Consider the following 23,108-nt stretch of genomic DNA (forward strand, 5'->3'; position numbering starts at 1 on the left):
TAAACACCACTCAACTGACACTTCCTCGGGCAACACCTCCAAGCAGAACACAATTGAATTAATCTCAAATGTACTCAGCAAGGAATTATTTCACTAGAATTCTATGAATCCAGCTAGCATTGTTTGCAGGCAGCAGAGTAAGCCGGGAGCAGAGTGAAGGTTTAAGGGCTTGGGCTGAACGGGCTTAGGCGGAAACTGGCAAGGCAAGTTTAGGTTTCAGTTTTTCCTGTTATTTGAGGAAAGGGGGAAGTATGAGTGTGAGAGCAGATTGTTGTCCTCAGTGTCGGATGTGGGAGGTCCTGGAGTCTCCTAGCCTCCTGGACGTCCATATCTGTGCCAGGTGCACCGAGCTGCAGCTCCTAAGGGACCGTGTTAGGGAACTGGAGCTGCAGCTCCTAAGGGACCGTGTTAGGGAACTGGAGCTGCAGCTTGATAACCTTCGTCTGGTCAGGGAGAGTGAGAAGTTGATAGGAGTTACAGGCAGGTGGTCACTCCGGGGCCACGGGAAGCAGACAAGTGGGTCACGGTTAGGAGAGGGAAGGGGAAGTGTCAGGTACTAGAGAGTACCCCAGTGGCTGTACCCCTTGACAATAAGTACTCCTGTTTGAGTACTGTTGTGGGGGACAATCTACCTGGGGGAAGCAACAGTGGCCGTGCCTCCGGCACAGTCTGGCCTTGTAGCTCAGAAGGGTAGTGAAAGGAAGAGGAAGGCAATACTAATAGGGGACTCTATAGTAAGGGGGTCAGATAGGCGATTCTGTGCATGCAGTCAGGAGACCCGGATGGTAGTTTACCTCCCTGGTGCCAGGGTCTGGGATGTTTCTGATCGCGTCCAAGATATCCTGAAGTTTGAGGGTGAGGAGCCAGAGGTCATGGTACATACAGGTACCAATGACATAGGGAGGAAAAAGGAAGAGGTCCTGAAAGGAGGATATAGGGAGTTAGGATGGGAGTTAAGAAGGACCGCAAAGGTAGTAATCTCGTGATTACCGCCTGTGCCACGCGACAGTGAGAGTAGAAATGGAATGAGGTGGAGGATAAATGCGTGGCTAAGGGATTCGAGCAGGGGGTAGGGATTCAAGTTTCTGGATCATTGGGACCTCTTTTGGGGCAGGTGAAACCTGTACAAAAAGGACAGGTTGCACTTGAATCCTAGGGGGACCAATATCCTGGTGGGGAGATTTGAGAAGGCTACCAGGGAAACTTTAAACTAGAATGGTTGGGGGGTGGGAATCAAATTGAAGAGACTAGGAGAGAGGAGGTTAATTCACAAATAGAGAAAGCTAGTAGACAGAGTGTGAGGCAGTGACAGAGAAGGTGAGCGCTCAGACCAAAGATGTAGGGGAGAAGGAAGAAAAAGATAATAAAGTTGTTTGCATTGTTAGGGATAAACAGAGAGTAAGAGGTGGAGAGTTTCTTAAATGCATCTATTTTAATGCTAGGAGCACTGTAAGAAAGGTGGATGAGCTTTGAGCATGGATTGATACCTGGAAGTATGATGTTGTAGCTATTAGTGAAACATGGTTGCAGGAGGAGTGTGATTGGCAACTAAATATTCCTGGATTTTGTTGCTTCAGGTGTGATAGAATTGGAGAGGCAAGAGGGGGAGGTGTTGCATTGCTTGTCAGAGAAAATATTACAGCTGTGCTTTGGCAGGATAGATTAGAGGGCTCATCTAGGTGGAATTGAGGAATGGGAAAGGTGTAGTAACACTTATAGGGATGTATTATAAACCTCCTAATGGAGAGCGAGAATTGGAGGAGCAAATTTGTAAGGAGATAGCAGATATTTGTAGTAAGCACAAGGTTGTGATTGTGGGAGATTTTAATTTTCCACACATAGACTGGGAGGCCCATTCTGTAAAAGGGCTGGATGGTTTGGAGCTTGTAAAATGTGTGCAGGATAGTTTTTTGCAGCAATACATAGAGGTACCAACTAGAGAAGGGGCAGTGTTGGATCTCCTGTTAGGGAATGAGATAGGTCAGGTGATGGAGGTATGTGTTGGGGAGCACTTCAGGTCCAGTGATCACAATGCCATTAGTTTCAATATAATTATGGAGAAGGATAACACTGGACCCAGGGTTGAGATTTTTGATTGGAGAAAGGCTAGCTTTGAGGAGATCGTGAAAAAATTTAGAAGGAGTGGATTGGGCCAATTTGTCTTATATGAAGGATGTAATAGAGAAATAGAGGTTGTTTAAAGGTGAAATTTTGAGGGTACAGAATCTTTATGTTCCTGTTAGGTTGAAAGGAAAGGTTAAAAGTTTGAGAGAGCCATGGTTTTCAAGGGATATTGGAAACTTGGTTCAGAAAAAGAGAGAGATCTATAATAAATATAGGCAGTGTGGAGTAAATGAGGCACTTGAGGAATATAAAGAATGTAAAAAGAATCTTAAAGTAATTAAAAAGATAAAAGAAGATGTGAGGTTGCTTTGGCAAGTAAGGTGAAAATAAATCCAAAGAGTTTCTACGGTTATGTTAATAGCAAAAGGGTAATGAGGGATAAAATTGACAATCAGACACTCAGAGTGGACAGCTATGTGCAGAGCCAAAAGAGATGGGGGAGATTTTGAATAATTTCTTTTCATCGGTATTCACTAAGGAGAAGGATATTGAATTGTGTAAGGTAAGGGAAACAAGTAAGGTAGTTATGGAAACTATGATGATTAAAGAAGAGGAAATACTGGCGCTTTTAAAGAATATAAAAGTGGATAAGTCTCCAGGTCCTGACAGGATATTCCCTAGGACCTTGAGGGAAGTTAGTGTAGAAATAGCAGGGGCTCTTTCAGAAGTATTTCACATGTCATTAGAAGCGTGGATGGTGCCGGAGGATTGGTGTATTGCTTATGTGGTTCCACTGTTTAAAAAGGGTTTCAAGAGTAAATCTAGCAATTTGACGTCTGTGGTGGGTAAATTAATGGAAAATATTCTTAGAGATGGTATATATGATAGACAGGGTCTGATTAAGAACAGTCAACATGGATTTGTGAGTGGAAGGTCATGTTTGACAAATCTTATTGAATTTTTTGAAGAGGTTACTAGGAAAGTTGAGGGTAAAGCAGTGGATGTTGTCTACATGGACAAGGCCTTTGACAAGGTTCCACACAGAAGGTTAGTTAGGAAGGTTCAATCGTTAGGTATTAATATTGAAGTAGTAAATGGATTCAACAGTAGCTGGATAGGAGATGCCAGAGAATAGTGGTGGATAACTGTTTGTCAGGTTGGAGGCCGCTGACTAGTGGTGTGCCTCAGGGATCTGTACTGGGTCCAGTGTTGTTTGTCATATACATTAATGATCTGGATGATGGGGTGGTAAATTGGATTAGTAAGTATGCAGATGATACTAAGATAGGTGGTGTTGCGGATAATGAAATAGATTTACAAAGCTTGCAGAGAGATTAAGGCCAGTTAGAAGAGTGGGCTGAAAGATAGCAGATGGAGTTTAATGCTGGTAATGTGTGAGGTACTACATTTTGGTAGGAATAATCAAAATTCTCTTAAAGTGAAATCTCATGTGGATAGGGTGGTGAAGAAAGCTTTTAGTATGCTGGCCTTTATAAATCAGAACATTGAGTATAAGAGTTGGGATGTAATGTTAAAATTGTACAAGGCATTGGTGATGCCAAATTTGGAGTATTGTGTACAGTTCTGGTCACCGAATTATAGGAAAGATGTCAACAAAATAGAGAGAGTACAGAGGAGATTTACTAGAATGTTACCTGGGTTTCAGCACCTAAGTTACAGAGAAAGGTTGAACAAGTTTGTTCTTTATTCTTTGGAGCGTAGAAGGTTGAGGGGGGACTTGGTAGAGGTATTTAAAATTATGAGGGGGATAGATAGAGTTGACGTGGATAGGCTTTTCCCATTGAGAGTAGGGGAGATTCAAACAAGAGGACATGAGTTGAGAGTTAAGAGGCAAAAGTTTAGGTGTAACACGAGGGGGCACTTCTTTACTCAGAGAGTGGTAGCTGTGCAGAACGAGCTTCCAGTAGAAGTGGTAGAGGCAGGTTCGATTCTGTCATTTAAAGTAAAGTTGGATATGTATATGAACAGGAAAGGAATGGAGGGTTATAGGCTGAGTGCAGGTAGGTGGGACTAGGTGAGAGCAAGCGTTCGGCATGGACTAGAAGTGCCGAGATGACCTGTTTCCGTGCTGTAATTTTTATATGGTTATATGATTATTTCCTTAGTCTCATAAATAAAGCCTGTTGTAAAAGGATTTCCCTGCTGTTATGTTTTTGATCACTTCTGTAGTTAATTTTTCCTACAGGTTGCCATTAGAACAGAAGATATTGACCTTGCTGGTGAAATAATCCAGTCTTTGACGTCATTTCTAGCTATTGAAGACCTTCAAGTAGAAGCAGACTTCCCTGCCTACTTTGAAGAACTCCACCAGGTGCTAGTCCAGGTATGTGTATTGCTCATCTAGCAAGTCTCACAATTATGTACACCAGTTATCAGTATTTGAACCATGAGTCAGTTCATTAACATGGCCATGAAAGTTTATTTCATTTCTATTCAAAGTATGAGACTCCTGGAGGGAACCAAAATATGTTAGAATTAATAAAACAGGTGTTTCTTTCTCCTGCTGTTAGTAATAGTAATCTGAGCTGGAGGTCTGTAGAAATCACAGCCATAGTGTGTTTGTTTTTCTGCAGAAGAAATACATATATTGGGTATCATCTCTATGGCTTTACAAAGGTATTTTCTATCTTACAGATAAAAGCAGAAAATTCTAGAAATATTCTTCAGGTCAGGTTACCAGGCAATCAGTCTTCAGCAACTCCCCTCTCACTCCATCCTACAGTCATACTTACTTTATTTTGATCAGGTTGTATCTCATTTTTCGAGGTACCTGCTCAAGCTCTCCTCCATGCTGAAAATCACTATTGTTTGGGATTGCTAATATTTTATAATAGTGACAGGTTGGGAATGGAGAATTGTTGAATAATACTGACTGTAAGACCCATTTTCTTGTGCATCAATGAATGAGTTGGAGCTCAGCCTGCTAGTGTGTGCAAATGTATATTGCAGCTCAACCACAGAGATTAGGGTGACCTTGGTTTGGAATCATTATGGCTTTGAAAGGTATCATCAAAGGTTCAGTAGATTCCTGTGATTTCTAAAGATTGACTACACTCCCTTGGATGTTTTTTGGAAGTGAGGTGCTGCACTGCAGCAAGAAAATTTGTAAACAAAAACAAAGTCAGTGCAATGCTATTGTCATCAGTTTCTACACTATATTAGTACACCTTTCAACCCCACGTGCTCTTCTGCTGCTGTAGCCCATTGAGGTTCAATGTGTTGTGTGTTCAGAGAGTCTCTTCTGCACACCGCTGTTGTAAAAGGGTTGGTTACTTCAGTTACTGTCACTTTTCTGTCACCTTGAACCATTCTTCTCTGACCTCTCTCATTGAGGCATTTTTGCTCACCAGATGTATTTTCCCCCACTCTGTAAACTCTAGCGACTGCTGTGTGCAAAAACCCTGGAGGTCAGCAGTTTCTGAGATACTCATACTACCCTGTCTGCACTAACAATTATTCCACTTCAAAGTCACCTCCATAACATTTCTCCCCCATTCTGATGCTTGGTCTGAACAACAACTGAATCTTTTGTCCATATCTGTATGCTTTTATGCATTGAGTTGCGGCCACATGATTGGCTATGGATATTTACATAAATGAGCAGGTATACAGGTGTATCTAACAAAGTAGCCAATGAGTGAAATGTCACTATACAGACCAATGAGATTAATAAGCCTTCACCATTCATTCCCAGTGACACTACTGCCATGTTTGTTATTCTCTCTCGATCCTCAACTTGTTTCAGATGCTCCTACAGTACTCTCCACCTCTCCTCCTCCTCTGCAATTTAAACACTTACTGTATAGGCAGTCCCCGGGTTACATATGAGTTCCATTCCTGACTCTGTCTTTAAGTCGGATTTCTACATAAGTCGGAGCAAGTACATCCGGTATTATTTAGCGTCAGTTAGTCAAACATTTGTCTTAGCATATGGTATATATTTTACCTTTCCATGCATATAAAACACTTAAGAAACATATGTATTCCAATAATTAAACCACTGCGTTGCTTAGCAATAATTGTAGCTTTCATCGGGGCAGGGCCTTTCACATGTTCTATTATTCTCACTTTATCGGTTATCCTTTAAAATTATTCAAATCGTTGATCGACTGTAGCCTAACACTTTTAGACAATAGGTGCAGAAGTAGACCATTCGGCCCTTTGAGCCTGCACCGCCATTTTGAGATCTTGGCTGATCATCTACTATCAATACCCGGTTCCTGCCTTGTCCCCATATCCCTTGATTCCCCTATCCGTAAGATACCTATCTAGCTCCTTCTTGAAAGCATCCAGAGAATTGGCCTCCACTACCTTCCGAGGCAGTGCATTCCAGACCCCCACAACTCTCTGGGAGAAGTAGTTTTTCCTTAACTCTGTCCTAAATGACCTACCCCTTATTCTCAAACCATGCCCTCTGGTACTGGACTCTCCCAGCATCTGGAACATATTTCCTGCCTCTATCTTGTCCAATCCCTTAATAATCTTATATGTTTCAATCAGATCCCCTCTCAATCTCCTTAATTCCAGCGTGTACAAGCCCAGTTTCTCTAACCTCTCTGCGTAAGACAGTCCAGACATCCCAGGAATTAACCTCGTGAATCTACGCTGCACTTCCTCTACAGCCGGGATGTCCTTCCTTAACCCTGGAGACCAAAACTGTATACAGTATTCCAGGTGTGGTCTCACCAGGGCTCTGTACAAATGCAAGAGGATTTCCTTGCTCTTGTACTCAATTCCCTTTGTAATAAAGGCCAACATTCCATTAGCCTTCTTCACTGCCTGCTGCACTTGCTCATTCACATTCAGTGACTGAGGAACAAGGACTCCTAGATCTCTTTGTATTTCTCCCTTACCTAACTCTACACTGTTCAGGTAATAATCTGCCTTCCTGTTCTTACTCCCAAAGTGGATAACCTCACACTTATTCACATTAAACGTCATCTGCCAAGTATCTGCCCACTCACCCAGCCTATCCAAGTCACCCTGAATTCTCCTAACATCCTCATCACATGTCACACTGCCACCCAGCTTAGTACCATCAGCAAATTTGCTGATGTTATTCTCAATGCCTTCATCTAAATTGTTGATGTAAATTGTAAACAGCTGTGGTCCCAATACCGAGCCCTGTGGCACCCCACTAGTCACCACCTACCATTCCGAGAAACACCCATTGACCGCTACCCTTTGCTTTCTATCTGCCAACCAGTTTTCTATCCATGTCAATGTCTTCCCCCAATGCCACGAGCTCTGATTTTACCCACCAATCTCCAATGTGGGACCTTATAAAATGCCTTCTGAAAATCGAGTACACTACATCCACTGGATCTCCCCCGTCTAACTTCCTGGTTACATCCTCGAAAAACTCCAACAGATTAGTCAAGCATGACTTACCCTTGGTAAATCCATGCTGGCTCGGCTCAATCCTATCACTGCTATCTAGATATGCCACTATTTCATCCTTAATAATGGACTCTAGCGTCTTCCCCACCACCGATGTCAGGCTGACAGGTCGATAGTTCTCTGTTTTCTCCCTCCCTCCTTTCTTAAAAAGTGGTCACTTTTCCAATGACCGATGGCATTTCACCTCTTTCCAAATGCTTTATTATTTTCACCTTCTTTTCAATCGCGATTGCTTCCCGTCAATGGAACAGAAACGCTGCGGGCAGCGGGTCCCTAGCAGCGCCAGCTCCCAAGGTCCGCTGGGTCCTAAGGACCACCGCACTAAATTTCCCGGGTCGGAAACTCCACCGCACTGAGACAGGCTAAATTGGACAAGTGGGGGCTGTGCTGTGTTTGGGAATTTGATCCTCCACAATATTCCGCATGGGAATTTAAACTGGAGGTGGCAGTGTTTTTTTTTATGAGGTTGAGTTGTGAGCTCGACCTCATCCTGGCATGGATGGTACCGGAGTCACTGGATCGACATCAAACCGGCACGGGAGCAGTCTGTCACTAAATCAAACTCAGGAACCTCTTGAGCCTGGCGCTGATCTCATGGCGCCACCAGCTGACCGGAAGTGGGGGCAGGGTCAGGGTGAATCTTACTAAGAAAAATTTAAGCCAAATACAAAGTTAAACACCCAGCACAGTGTCAACGGCAATGACTTAAAATGGCAGACGGCGTCGCGATCCGACTTAAAATGGCAGACGACGTTCTCCTTCCTCGGTTCGTAAGTACGAGTTGTCCGTAAGTTGGACATTCGTATCTCGGGGACTACCTGTACTTGTTTTTTCACTTCTGTTAATGAAACGTTGATTTGAAATGCTGACTCATATTCTTTTCATAGATGCTGCCTGACCTACTGTTTTTCAGACTAACAGCATCAGAAGATCTTTCTTTTTCACTCTCCAGCATTCATTATTCTGTTGTCTTTTGTTCACAGTTCAAAGTAAATTTATTAGCACAGTACATATTGTTTCTGTCACCATATATAACCATCAAATTCATTTTCTTGCAGGCGTAACACAATAGAATCAGTGAAAGACTGTACCCAACAGGAAGAGAGATTGAAATGCACTCAAAACGCCTGAGAAGCTCAGCAAGTCAGGCAGCATCAATGGAAAGCAATATATATGCTAGATCAGTGGTCCCCAACCACTGGGCTGCAAAGCATGTGCTACCGGGCCGCGAGGAAACCATATGATTTGGCGATATGAAACAATATGAGTCAGCTGCACCTTTCCTCATTCCCTGTCATGCCCACTGTTGAACTTGAACACACGCGAGGTCATCAGTTGCATCAGTTGCCAGGGATCACTGGTTGGCCTTGGGTAACCGGCCGGTGAGAAATGCTGTTGCTACTGGCTTGGAGCGCGGACAGATGGGCGCCGCCTCCAAGCCTGTTTAGCACACAATGTTCGCGGGGAACCCGATGCTAAAATATTCGCAGATGACATAATTCGGGCTCTGGGTTTTGCAATTGGCAGAGCAGCTACCTCGCTGCGATCTACTGAAAGTCATCCCTCTAGCCAAACTTTTGTTGGCCGATGGATCCTACCTACCTACGGGGCGGGGGGGGGGGGGGGGTGCGGGTGCACACCCTGTTGCACTCCTCGCTCGGTTGGTTGCTCTCTTCGGACTGTGACTGCCATGGCCCCAACACAGGGACCTCTGGCCCTTACCTTGTCCTCTCACCCCACCCACGACCAGCTGCACCTGGCCAAGGCAGTGGGCGGGTGGGAGGCTATAATTTGGGCCCGGAGGCTGTCTAGTGAGGCAATGAAACCCTCAAAACTGCTTTGGTACTGAGTCCAAGCACCCTGCACTGAAAGACAAACCTGTTGAATTTTTTCAGCGGAAAAAAACGTGAGCATGTGGAACAGAAGCAAGTGCTGATAGCCACAAAAACTAAATTGCAGAATAGACTGGACATAAGGAGCCCACTTCAAGTATCACTGTATTCCGGTCGTGATTAACACCCCCCCCCCCCCCCCCCCCCCCCCCCCCCCCCGGTCAGCTGGTCCACAAGAATATTGTCAATATTAAACCAGTCCACAGTGACCCCTGTGCTAAATAGACTAGGAGTTAGAGATTGCCGTGGGATAGAACAATATCAACTCACATGGCACAGGCAGGCACCAATACTGTAGGAAAAGGGATCTGCTCCATTGGGATGGCTTTCCTTAAACAAGCTGTTTCTTGCAAATCAAATGACTTTGTCTGTAAATTAAGCCATTATCTATGCATCTGAAGGGGTGTGTTCAGCTTAAGGGAATTTAAGAAAGTTAATGAGAAAGGATAAGCTGTAGGATAGTAAAATAAATAAGAATAATCAGAAGAAGATCAACAAGGGAGAGAATTTATAAAAATGGTAATATGCCTCTGGTTCGAACCAGGGTAAGAAAAAAAAGATGAACAGATAAAATTGAAGGCTGTTCAGCTGAATGGTTGTATTCATACAGAAATGGCACGAACCAAAATAAAAAGGTACAATCTAATTACATTATGGAGATATTTTAATGAAGAAATGCATAGTTCTTGACAAATATATATACTCTTAAAGCTCAAGAGTACAAGTGGTCCCAAATGGCAAGTGAGAAATTAAAGATTACCTTGGATCATTCCAACCGGAAATGATAACTATTTCTTGCTCCACAGCTACTGCCTAACCTGCTGAGCATTACCAGGATTTTGTTTCATTTTTTGGTGTATCTGAAATTTATTAACATTTGCTTTGTTTTAATGTTTTCCTATTACATTTATCCACTGTTTTCATTTTCTAACACCTCTTCCTCCCTCAATCCCGAACACACTGACTCCATCCCAGAGCTGTGATCATGCACTGTAGGAACACTGTTTTCACTTTGCTTGCTGATGACTCTGCTTCTCCCGTGCTGACTGTCATGTTTTACATTAATTCGCACTTGCATTTTTTGATTTTATTTTCACTTTAGACAGATTATGAAGATTATTTTTTTCTGCAATATCATACACAACAGTAAAATTCATTATGTGTGCACATAATACTGATCAACCAGACAGACATTAAATGCCAATTGAGAAAGGGGGAATCAGTGTTTGATAGTTTTAATTTTAATTCAATGTTTTTCTTGTAGTAGAGATGCATCATTTCTAATCAAATTGTATCTCATTGCAGTAGTAAATCCTATTGAATGTTTGTTTGCACAGATATGCTGATTTGAACTGCTTCATTTCGAACAGGTGGATGGTTATCATTCTGTGCATCAAAAACTCACTGCCGAGATGGCCGATCACTCTAACCTGGTCCGTAGCTTGTTGATTCGGGCAGAAGATGCACGTCTGATGGGTGACATGTAAGTATTTGATGCTGCAGTCCTGCATAAAAGTTCATCAGTTGAAAGGTTATCAACCAAAAATGTTAACTGTCTTTCACCCCCACCTCTATACAATTTGCCTGACTTGTTGAATTTTCCATTTTCCATTTTAATTTCAGATTTCCAGTATCTGAACTTATAGCTTTTCATATTATTTGGATTCCAATGATTCTAGGATTGAATGGCTCTTGTATGAAGAGCGTTTGATGGCTCTGGGCCTGTATTCACTAGAATTCAGAAGAATCAGAGGTGACCTCGTTGAAACCAATTGAATGGTAAAAGGCCATAATAGTGTGGATATGGAGAGGATGTTTCCTTTCGTGGGAGAGTCTAAGACCAGAGGACACAGCCTCAGAATAGAGGGGTGTCCTTTAAGAATGGAGATGTGGAGGAATTTCTTTAACAAGAGAGTGGTGAATATGTGGAATTCTTTGTTACAGGCAGCTGTGAAGTCAAGTCTGTATATATATTTAAGGTAGAGGTTGATAGTTTCATGAATGGTCAGGGCATGAAGGGATACGGAGAGAAATCAGGAGATTGGGACTGAGAGGAAAATTGGATCAGCTATGATGAAATAGTGAAGCAGACTTGATGGGCCAAATGGCCTAATTCTCCTATATGTTATGATCGTATATTTCTAATGACACACTATTAGAAATAGTTTCTTTTGGTTTTTTTTTCAGAAGTCTGCTTGAATATTACATTTTTAAGGAGGCTTTAAGCCACAGCTTTGAATATTTTATTTCTGTCTGTTGTGTAATACCTTTCTGTGACAGCATAGAACAGAGAGTTTGGTATCAGGCTTGTGAGCAATGTAGCCAGTAGGTAGTAATCAGGGCATCATTGTTAGGGAGCTTGGCTCAAGTGGGAAGCTAATGCTAGATCACTTGTCCCTTTTTGTCCCTTTTGGAGAATTTTCTATGGTGTTGGTAATATCACTGTTGAACCTTTACATACCTACTGTTGGTGGTCAGTGTCATCAGAATTTTTGGAGGATAGGGCTCACCTCTGGCTGGGCATGTTGAACTAAAAATATGCTTCTTCACAGCCAATCAAAGGCTGCACTGCTGGTGCAGGCATTCCCAAACTTTTCCACTCGAGATGATCACTGGTAGCTTACCACACTCACCTCCTTATACCTTGGCCACCTGTCCTTGGTAAATAGCTGGAAACCTCAGCTGTTATCCTAAGCTGTTACAGTCCCTGTGGTTAGAGAGACAATTTCTGAAACAGTATGCTGTGTGAGTTGGAGGGCAACTTGAAGGTGCTGGTCCCATGTACCCAACATGGAAGAAGCCTTGGCAAGTTGTTCAGAGCATCCTGTGAATGATACACTATGATGGAGCAAATGTTTCAGGTGGTAAATGAATGTCAGTTAAGCAATCCTTCAGTTATCACCTGCTGCCTCCGGTTGAACAGAATATTCCACAACACTCCTGGTTAGGACTTTCTGAATGGCACAGTTTCTTGGGGGAGTAGGAATGACATTCAGCACTGGATTTGCTCTCTGTCCACAGGATTTCTAAAGCTGATCCAATCAAGTTTCTGCTCAGTGGTGGTGATCCAGATTGTCACTGTGAGAAATACAAGATCTTGCCATTTTATGTAATGAAAACAAGTTGCCACTCCTCTGCTAAATTCTTCTGTGTCCTGATGAAGAGTCTTGGTCCAAAATGTATATAAACTTTAATGAATGCTGCCAGACCTGTAGAATTCCTCTAGCATTTTGTGTCTGCATTCTGAATCCCTGGAGTTTACTTCTCTGCTAATGCTACCCTACATGCAGCTGTAAGTTACTTTTATTTTGGGGAGGTAAATGGAACTGAGCATTATTCAATCATTAACATCCCTATGAAAAAGCAGCTGATTTTGAAATCTGAACATTTCAGATGCTGAAAATCCAAAATCAAGACAGAAATGAGTGAAAATGATCAGTGAATGTAACACAAAGATGAGCAAATCTGCAGATGCTGGAAATCTGGTAGCAGTATACATTCCACCTCAGGCTAATGTCAATCAGGCTTTAGATGATCTGAGCAATGGGACTAATATGCATGAAACAGCACATCTTAACGCCTTCACCGTCATTTTGGGAGATTACAACCAGGCCAGTCTGAAAAAAAAAATCACTAAGCAATTACCATCAACAGATCACTTGCAATACCAGAGGAAACAACACACTGGACCATTGCTACCCCACCATCAAGAATGCTTACCGTACTATTCCACACCAGGAAGTCTGATCACCTGGCTGTACTTCTACTCTCTGAATATAGGCAGAGGCTGAAGACCGCAGCATCAGTAGTGAGGACCAAGAAGGTATGGACAAGGGAAGCACAGGACTCCTGTGCTCCTACAGGACTCCTTTGAATCAGTGGACTGGACTGTATTCTGGGATTCATCTTCAAACCTGGATGAGTATGCTGCAGTTGTTACTGACTTAATTAAAACCTGTCTGGATGAGTGTGTGCCTACAAAGACTTACTGTACATTTCAAGACCAAAAGCCGTGGTCATACCAGGAGGTACATAATCTGCTGAAGGCTAGTTCTGTGACATTCAAGTTTGGCGATCCAGGCCTGTACCAGAAAACTGGGTATGATTTGCAGAGGGCTATTTCAAAGGCGAAGAGACAATTTTGAATGAGGTTGGAGGCAGCTTTGGATGCACAGCAGCTCTGGCAGGGTTTGCAAGACATTACTTCCTACAAAGCAAAACCCAATAGCATGAATGGCAGAGATGCTTCACTACCAGTTGAACTCAATCCCTCTTATGCCCACTTCGAAAGGGAGAATATATCTACAGCTGTGAAGATCCCTCCTGCACCTGATGGCCCTGTGATCTCTGTCTCAGAGGTCAATGTTAGGCTGTCTTTAAAGAGAGTGAACCCTCGCAAGGCAGAGGGTCCCGATGGAGTACCTGGTAAGGCTCTGAAAACTTGTGCCAACCAACTAGCGTTAGTATTCAAGGACATTTTCAACCTCTCACTGCTATGGGCAGAAGTTCCCACTTGCTTCAAAAAGGCAACAATTATACCAGTACCTAAGAAGAAGAATAATGCCTTAATGACTTATCACCCGCTAGCACTCACAACTACAGTGATAAAATGCTTTGAGAGGTTGGTCATGACTAGACTGAACTCCTGCCTCAGCAAGGACCTGGACCTATTGCAATTTACCTATCGCCACAATAGGTCAATGGCAGACGCAATCTCACTGGCTCTCCACATGGCTTTAGACCACCTGGACAGCACAAACACCTATGTCAGGATGCTGTTCATCCGACTATAGCTCAACATTTAATACCACAATTCCCACAATCCTGATTGAGAAATTGCAGAACTTGGGCCTCTGTACCTCCTTCTGCAAGTGGATCCTCGACTTCCTAACTGGAAGACTACAAACTGTGCAGATTGGTGATAACGTATTCTCTTTGCTGGCAATCAACACTGGTGCACCTTGGATGTGTGCTTAGCCCAGCGCTGTACTCTCTATATACACATGTCTGTGTGGCTAGGCATAGCTCAAATACCATCTATAAATTTGCTGACGATGCAACCATTGTTGGTAGGATCTCAGGTGGTGATGAGAGGGTGTACTGGAGTGGTGCCGCAGCAACAACTTGGCACTCAATGTCAATAAGACGAAAGAGCTGATTGTGGACTTCAGGATGGGTAAGACGAAGGAACACATACCAATCCTCTTAGAGGGATCAGAAGTGGAGAACTTCAGCTTCAAGTTCCTGGGTCTCAAGATCTTTGAGGATCTAACCCAGTCCCAACATATTGATGCAATTATAAAAAAGGCAAGACAGCGGCTATACTTCTTTAGGAACTTGAAGAGATTTGGCATGTCAACAAATACACTCAAAAACTTGCATTCTGATAGGCTGCATCACTGGTATGAGGGAGGCAGGGTGGCTACTGCACAGGACTGAAAAAAGCTGCAGAGAGATATAAATATAAATCTAGTCAGCTCTATCTTGGGTACTAGCCTACAAAATACCCAGGACATCTTCAGGGAGTGGTTTCTCAGAGCAACATCCATTTTTAGGGACCTCCAGCACCCAGGGCATGCCCTTTTCTCACTGTTACCATCAGGTAGGAGGTACAGAAGGCACACACTCAGCGATTCAGGAACTGCTTTTTAGATCTTAGAGTTGGTACAAAATCATAGGCCAAAGGACATGTACTGTAAACTTTGAGATCATCTGCACAACCCTGCCTCACTGAGTAAGAGATATTCCCTTTATCCTAGCCATTCCTTTCTTTCTTTTTCAATCTTTTTATTAATATCAACATGATAAGATTAATACATAGTTATTGGGATTACAAAATTACAAAATTAAAATGAACATAAAAGGGTACACAAGCAATAAGTACAATATAGTTAAGTCTTCCCAAATCATGAATGATACAACTATCATATAAATGAAACAACAAAAACAAACTAGGTATATCATGTTGAAAAAAACAGAAAAGAGAAAAAGAGAAAAAAAAAATTATTGCCCTAAGAAAAACTATTCTAACAAACTAACTGCTAACTAATAAAGAGAAAAAGGAAAAAAGGGAAGGAAAAAGAAAAAAAATGGGTTGTTTATAGAATCTATAAAAAGACAAAGAATCATCAGTGTTCCCAACTCATATCTCAACATACATATAATCAAAACCGGAAAAACAAATAAGATTGGAACAGGGTCGAATTACATCATGTGAAAATATTGAATAAATAGCTTCCAAGTCTTTTCAAATTTAATAGAAGGGTCATATATGACACTTCTAATATTTACCAAATTTAGACATAACATAGTTTGAGAAAACCAATGAAATATGGTAGGGGGTTTAATTTCTTTCCAATTCAACAAAATAGATCTTCTAGCCATTAATGTAAGAAATGCAATCATCTGACAAGCAGAAGAAGATAAATGAATTGACTCTATCATTGGTAAACCAAAGATTGTAGTAATAGGCTGAGGTTGTAAATCAATGTTCAATACCGTGGAAATAATATCGAAAATGTCTTTCCAATATTTTTTCAAAAGCAGGCAAGACCAAAACATATGAGTTAAAGAAGCTATCTCAGAATGACATCTGTCACATATAGGATTTATATGGGAATAAAAACGAGCCAATTTATCCTTGAACATATGAGCCCTGTGCACTACTTTAAACTGTTTAGCACATATAGAGGATAAATTAACTAATTGAAGAAATTTATCCCAATTCTCAATAGGGATAGTAAGGTTAAGTTCTCATTCCTAATCTTATAAAAGGCCTCTGAATGTATTGTCATAATTATATTGTAAACATTTGATATTACTCCTTTCTGAAAAGGATTTAGTTCTAACAATTTCTCCAAAATACCCGAAGAAACAAGATTTGGAAAGGTAGGAAGTACAGTGTTTAAAAAAATTCCTAATCTGTAAATATCTAAAAAAAAATGAGATCTAGGCAAATTATATTTATTAGATAATTGTTCAAAAGATGTAAAACAATTATCCAAAACTAATTCAGAAAATCGTAGTATACCTTTAGTCTTCCAAGCTGAATAAGCTTGGTCCATAATAGAGGGATGAAAAAAGAAATTGGATACAATAGAAATTGCTAAAACAAACTTATTTCCGATATTGAAACCATATACGTAAAGTGTGTTTAACTATCGGATTGTCAATTCATTTATGCAATTTAGAAAGAACAAAGGGAAGAGAAGTCCCTAAAATAGAACACAATGAAAATCCTTGTACAGATTTAGTTTCCAGATTTACCCAATGAGGGCTAGGAGATAAATCCAAATCCCTTAACCAACATTTCAAATATCGAATATTAATTGCCCAATAATAAAATCTAAAATTAGGCAATGCCAATCTACCTTCCTTCTTTGACTTCTGTAAATATCTTTTACCCAATCTAGGATTTTTATTCTGCCATATATATGCGGAAATTTTTGAATCAACATTGTCAAAAAAGGATTTTGGAATAAAAATTGGTACCGCTTAAAATATATATAAAAACTTGGGTAAAATAATCATCTTAATAGCATTAATCTGACCTATCAGAGATAAAGACAATGGTGACCATTTAGTATACAAACATTTATCTGATCAATTAAGGGTAAGAAATTAACTTTGAATAACTCCTTATGATGTTCTGTAATTTTAATCCCTAAGTATATAAAAAAGTCATTAACTAATTTAAAAGGTAAATTTCCATAAATTGGAACCTGTCTATTTAAGGGAAACAATTCACTCTTAATAAGATTCAATTTATACCCAGAAAAATTACTAAACTGAGCCAATAATGTTATAACTGCAGGAATGGATTTCTCAGGATCAGAAATGTATAATAACAAATCATCTGTGTATAATGATAACTTATGTATATCTATCCCGCCAGTAATGCCAAAAATGTTAGGTGATTCTCTAATAGCGATTGCCAAAGGTTCCAGAGCAATATCAAATAATAACGGACAGCCTTCCATGGTACCCGGAAATGAATGAAAAAAGGGAGTTCTTTGATTATTAGTAAAAACCGAGGCTACTGGAGTATGATATATCAATTTAATCCAGGATATAAATGTCGGACTAAAATTAAACTTCTCAAGCACAGTAAATAAATTTGGCCATTCAACTCTATCAAATGCTTTCTCCGCATCTAATGAAATGACACATTCTGTGGTGCTACGTGAAGGAGTATAAACAATAGTAAATAATCTAATATTGAAAAAAGAATAGCGATTTTTAATAAAACCAGTTTGATCCTCCGAGATAATTTGAGGTAATACCTTCTCCAGCCTGGTCGCCAATAACTTGGAAAAAATCTTGGAATCTACATTCAATTGAGATATTGGTCTATAGGATGCACAGTCAGTAGGGTCTTTATCTTTTTTCAATATTAAAGAAATGGAAGCTCTATAAAAAGATTGTGGTAATTTACCTAGTCTAATTGCTTCTTCAAAAACCCTGCATAGCCAAGGAGAAAGAGTAGAGGAAAAAAACTTTAAAAATTCCACTGTATACCCATCTGGACCTGGTGCTTTCCTGGAATTCATAGAGGAAATAACACCTTTAATTTCTGCATCCATAATAGGAGTTTCTAATATTAAAAGTTCTTCAGATGATAATTTTGGAAAATTCAATTTCCCTAAAAAATCATACATGGTATTATGATCATGGGGAAATTCAGAATGATACAGGGAGGAATAAAAATCTTGAAAAGATCTGTTGGCGAATCTTAATAATTTGACGTTTAACTGAAGCATTCTTCAATTGGTTAGCTAACAGTTTACCGGATTTATCACTATGTATATAAAAATCACTTCTGGTTTTCATTAATTGATTATCAGTTGAAGATGTAAGTAATAAACTGTGTTCCATTTGAAGCTCAATCCTTTGTAAAGCTCCTTACTAGGAGCAATGGAATATTTCTTGTCAATTTCTTTAGTCTTATCAACCAATAAAAGAGTTTCCTTCTTAATACGTTTTCTCAAACCAACAGAATAGGAACTAACCTGTCCACATATATATGCTTTAAAAGTGTCCCAGTGTTCCGCAGGAGATTTCATCCGTGGAATCAGTTGAAAAGAAGAAATCAATCTGTTCCTTCATAAATTTAATGAAATCCGGATCTTGTAGTAAGGTAGAATCAAATCGCCATTGCTTAATACTAGAAGCTGTCCCCATTAATTTAATAGAAAGTTTCATTGGAGCATGATCAGAGATGGCTATAATGTCATAATTACAACCAATTACAGATGGAATAAAACGAGAGTCAATGAAAAAGTAGTCAATTCTCGAGTAAGAGTGATAGACGTGAGAAAAATGAAAACTCTTTGTCCTTAGGATGTAGAAATCTCCAAATATCAAAAATTCCAGTATCAGTTAAAAAAGAATTGATATAAGTGGCCAACTTATTTGGTAAAGTCTGAATGGATATAGATCTATCCAGCAAAGGATTTAAACAACAATTGAAGTCACCACCCATTATTAACATATATTCATTTAGATTAGGTAGAGAAGTAAATAAAGACTTAAAGAAATCAGGATAATCCACATTTGGAGCGTAAACATTAACCATAGCAACCTTCTTATTAAAAAGTATTCCAATAATTAACAAAGCTCTGCCATTCGCATCTGAAATAATGTTGAACAAATGTAATAGAGGAGTCAATAAAAATTGAAACTCCTTTTACTTTGGCATTCGAATTCGAATGGTACTGTTGACCCCTCCAAAACCTAAAAAAAAACGTCGATTGTCCTCTTTCCTCACATGAGTTTCTTGTGCAAAAATAATATGCGCTTTCAGTCTTTGGAATATCTTAAAAATCTTTTTCCATTTAATCAGATGGTTTAAGCCATTAGTATTCCAAGAGACAAAATTAATGGTCTGAGCCGTATTTCTAAAATCAACCCTTTGGTATATAAAGAGTTAACCAAAGTATGAACTCATGCACCCGGAAGAGGAACAAAAATAAGTGGAGGAACCGGAAATGACGACACATCGGACATTTTAGTAGCTTGAAATCAGCCCAAATGAAAAAATTAGAAAAACTAATAAAAAGACCAATAGAATTAGAAAGAAACCCCTCCACCCACCAACCACGAAAAAAAGACCCTTCAGAGCCTAAAGGAGGCCAGGAAAAAAAATGCGTGATACTAAATCTACCCCCATGTCTCCAGAAGGCGACTCCAAATACATAAAGGAGAAAAAAAAATCCATCCAAAATCCTAAAAAGTAATTAACACTACGCTAAAACAGACTTCTTAATATAATTGCTAGTAAAAAGAAAACAAAAAGAATATGAACACTGGTAACTTATAAATCGGGTTAAAACCTGAACAAATAGAAGTTAGGATATGATAAGAAAGGCATTATAGGAAGAAGAAGAGAAAAAAAAGCAAGAAGTATTTTAGAAAAGAAACCGTCATCTTAATTACACAAAAAATGAAAAGATATATATCAAAACGTTAAAAAAATTCACCTTCAGAGAATTATTAATAGACACCAAAAAATAAAATACAATGGTTAAAGTAAGTAAATTAAAAAGATTAGTACGTCGATAAAGAAAAGCTTTAATAGGAATATAAAATGTAAAATAAACCTACACCAATAACCAGAAAGAAAATCTGGTTTTGGAAACAAAAGTTATTTTATAACGATCAAAACCATACATTTATTAGAGATGAGAATCCGAAGCAGTAGGATAATTCTCATCCAGAAAGCTTCGAGCATCAGATGTGGAGAGAAAAACACATTGTGGTGCTTTCGAAGGCGAGATTCTAAGTTTCGCAGGGTATAAAAGCGCTGGTTTTCGGTTTTTCTCGTAACGTACAGACATCAAAGGTTTAAAAGCAAGCCGTGCCTTCATCACTTCTGGGCTAAAATCCTCCACAAGCCGGAATTGGAATTCTCGCAATTTAACCATCCCTAAGCAATGAGCCAAACGAATAAGGTGCTCTTTAACATGCACATAATGAAATCGAACAATTACAACAGGTGGTTTAGATGAAGAACTTGGTGATCGGCACATAATTCTATGGGCACGATCAAGTAACGGAGATCTATCTGGGAATACAGAATGGAACGCATCCTTTAAAAGTTGAACGAAATACTTCGAGAGGTCTCCTTGTTCGATACCTTCTTGGAGACCAAGTATGTGTAAGTTCTGTCTTCTATATCGATTTTCAAAATCAACACTCTTGGCTTTAAGTATTTCCAACTGTTAATCGCCAAAGATAATTTCTGCTCCAAATTCTTGATTTTCAAGTCTTGCTTCCGAGCGTCCTCTTGCAGAGTAGCGATTAAAGTTTGATGCTGTTTAACTTCATGACCAATCTTATCCAGAGAATCCTGGAAAGCCTTTAAATCTTCTTTGAAAGTTTGTCGTTGTTCTTCAAATTTTTCATTTAAGGGCTCCAATAACGTTTCATAAGTCAATTCAGTACGTTTAGGATCAGTCTTTTTTTTCTTTCCATTGCTGTTAGAATCTTTACCAGGGTCTCGCCCTTTAGATCTTAAAGCCATTTCTGTACTCATTTCTTAAAAATTCACAGTACACTCTTAAAGAGAAGTCCAAGAAAGTAACAAGAATTTTCTGGTGTAGGTAAAAATAAGTTAAATAAGGGTGATCATAGGTTAAAAAAGTAAAGGTTATGGAGCAAATCTAAAATAGTGCTCACTCCATGAGCGTCTCCTGGTGACCTCCTAGCTATTCCTGCAGAAACAGGAAACATTTAAAATGAGAGTTGTTTTTGATCAAGTATAAAAGTCAAAAAGCATTTGAGCCATTGGATAGTGGAACAATCCTCTGTTAAAGGCACTCTATAAATGGAAAGTAATGCTTTTATTCCAGTGTAATTTTTCTACCAGCTCAGTTCACCCAGCTCAAGCAGTATTATTATGCACATATGAACTAAACCTGCTGTATTTTATATAACAACATGACTCCACTGACTCCACTTCGGTTTTTCAATCTAAATTTCAGCATTTGGATTTCTTAATCTTTTACCTTTTACACTATGAATCATTTGTATTCATTTAATTCTCCTTTAATTTCTTGAAATAATATGAGAGAAAAATAGTCTCTATATATGCTCTATTAATATATTTTTAAGTTTCAACCTTGGTAAACTGGTTTGTCAATGTTCTGGGTTTGTATCATCATCCTTAATTCATTGTTCAAACCTTCACTTTACTAACAGTAAAGTGGCAAATCTATTGCTGCTCAGGACCCTTCTGTGACATGCTTCATTACATGATTCTGTCAGTACTTTATGCACACTAAATATTTCTTTATGGTGGGGGGGAGGATGAGAGACTCAACGGGACGGACATACCGGCAACGGCCAGGACAGGAAACACAACTACAAGGAAATTAAAGCAAACAACACTGACTGGAGAGGAATTCACGGTAAGGTGTCATTGCGAGAAAGTCTGCAAAAGCATCAGAGGGCTCAGGATACACCAGAGCAGGTCTAGATGTGGATCAATGGTGACCCAAGTGCAGCACATAGGCTTAGTATTCGGTGAGAAGAAGGAGAATGTCAGCCAGGAAGCACCCCACAGAGCTGAAGATCTGCCTGCACTTGAGGGAGCAAATAACAGACCAGGTGAGTTCCCCCTCGGCTACCTCAATCCATTCATCAAGGAAGGACAGGATCAAATGGCTTAGATCGTCAGACAATGTCGCCTGGATGCAAGTCAATGATGATCTAGATGGTATCTTGAAAGTTGCCTTAGCAGGTCCAGTACACGGAAAGATCAACTAACTCACAGCCATAGCGTACAATCTAGCTAAGGAATGATTTGGCCCAATGGAGCGGAGAAGTCGGCCCGAGTTACCGTGGCAACCAAAGGGAGGTTCGTCGCTTGAGAGGCGAATTAAAGATGCTCAACAAGAGGGTTAGAACCAGCTCATCGGCCAAAAATGAAAGTATCAGGGACTTAACAAGCATGCTGCGGGAACAGCTGTGTAAACTCCAGAGGGCGGAACATCTTCGACAGCAAATAAGGAAGAAAGAGAAAAGGTGAGCGCAGTTTGTGAGAGATCCATTCAGCTTCACCAGGGGTTTTCTCGGCCAAGAAAAATCTGGTATACTATCCAGCTCGAAGCCAGAGGTAGAGGAGTTGCTGCAGGAGGCACACAGCAACCTGCAGAGGGGTCAGGGACGAGGAACCAATCGGGCTGTGCGTTGACCGGAAAAGCCATCAATTGAGCTGAATGTGATGGAGCCTACCTGGCAGGAAATCCAGGCCATCATCCGGAAAGCTAAAGCATCAGCTGCTCCAGGCCCAAGAAGCATACCTTGTAAGGTGTATAGGAAATACCCAAAACTTCTTTGGAGGCTGTGAAAGGTCATGAGAAAGATCTGGGCCAAAGGTACTATTCCATCAAGTTGGAAATTGGTAGAGGGATGCTTTATTCCAAAGGAAGAGGATTCTTCCACAATTGCCCAGTTTAGGACAATTTTTCTCCTGGATGTGGAATGTAAGATTTTCTTTTCTGTGCTTGCAAGAAGGCTAATTTCTTACATGACGCAGAACGCCTACGGGTCTGTTCCACATGACCTCATCCTAGAAGGACTTGACCGCTACTACATCCCAGTGGCTATTCGAGACATATTCACCAGCTACCTTGGAGGATTCAAACTCAGATTTACATCAGCCTGTTTCACAACTATTTGGCAGGACCTCCAGAAGGGGATTCCAACAGGGTGCACCATCTCCCCCACCCT

The 23,108-nt window shown here is 40.3% G+C and overlaps 1 protein-coding gene across 3 annotated transcripts in view; it reads left to right on the forward strand.

Moving 5' to 3' along the window:
- Nucleotides 1-23,108, forward strand: part of bbs2 (Bardet-Biedl syndrome 2) — a 168,084-nt gene that overhangs the window by 117,355 nt on the left and 27,621 nt on the right. For 2 of the 3 annotated variants that reach the window (XM_059992557.1, XM_059992558.1), the window contains exons 15-16: nt 4,271-4,408; nt 10,748-10,860. In XM_059992557.1, the coding sequence (XP_059848540.1) occupies nt 4,271-4,408; nt 10,748-10,860 (251 nt within the window). Of the gene's footprint in view, nt 1-4,270; nt 4,409-10,747; nt 10,861-12,398; nt 12,565-23,108 lie in introns of those variants that run through there. The other variant, XM_059992559.1, reaches the window with a different exon arrangement.

The sequence above is a fragment of the Hypanus sabinus genome, chromosome 17 (genome assembly GCF_030144855.1).
Source record: "Hypanus sabinus isolate sHypSab1 chromosome 17, sHypSab1.hap1, whole genome shotgun sequence".
Taxonomy (NCBI): domain Eukaryota; kingdom Metazoa; phylum Chordata; class Chondrichthyes; order Myliobatiformes; family Dasyatidae; genus Hypanus; species Hypanus sabinus.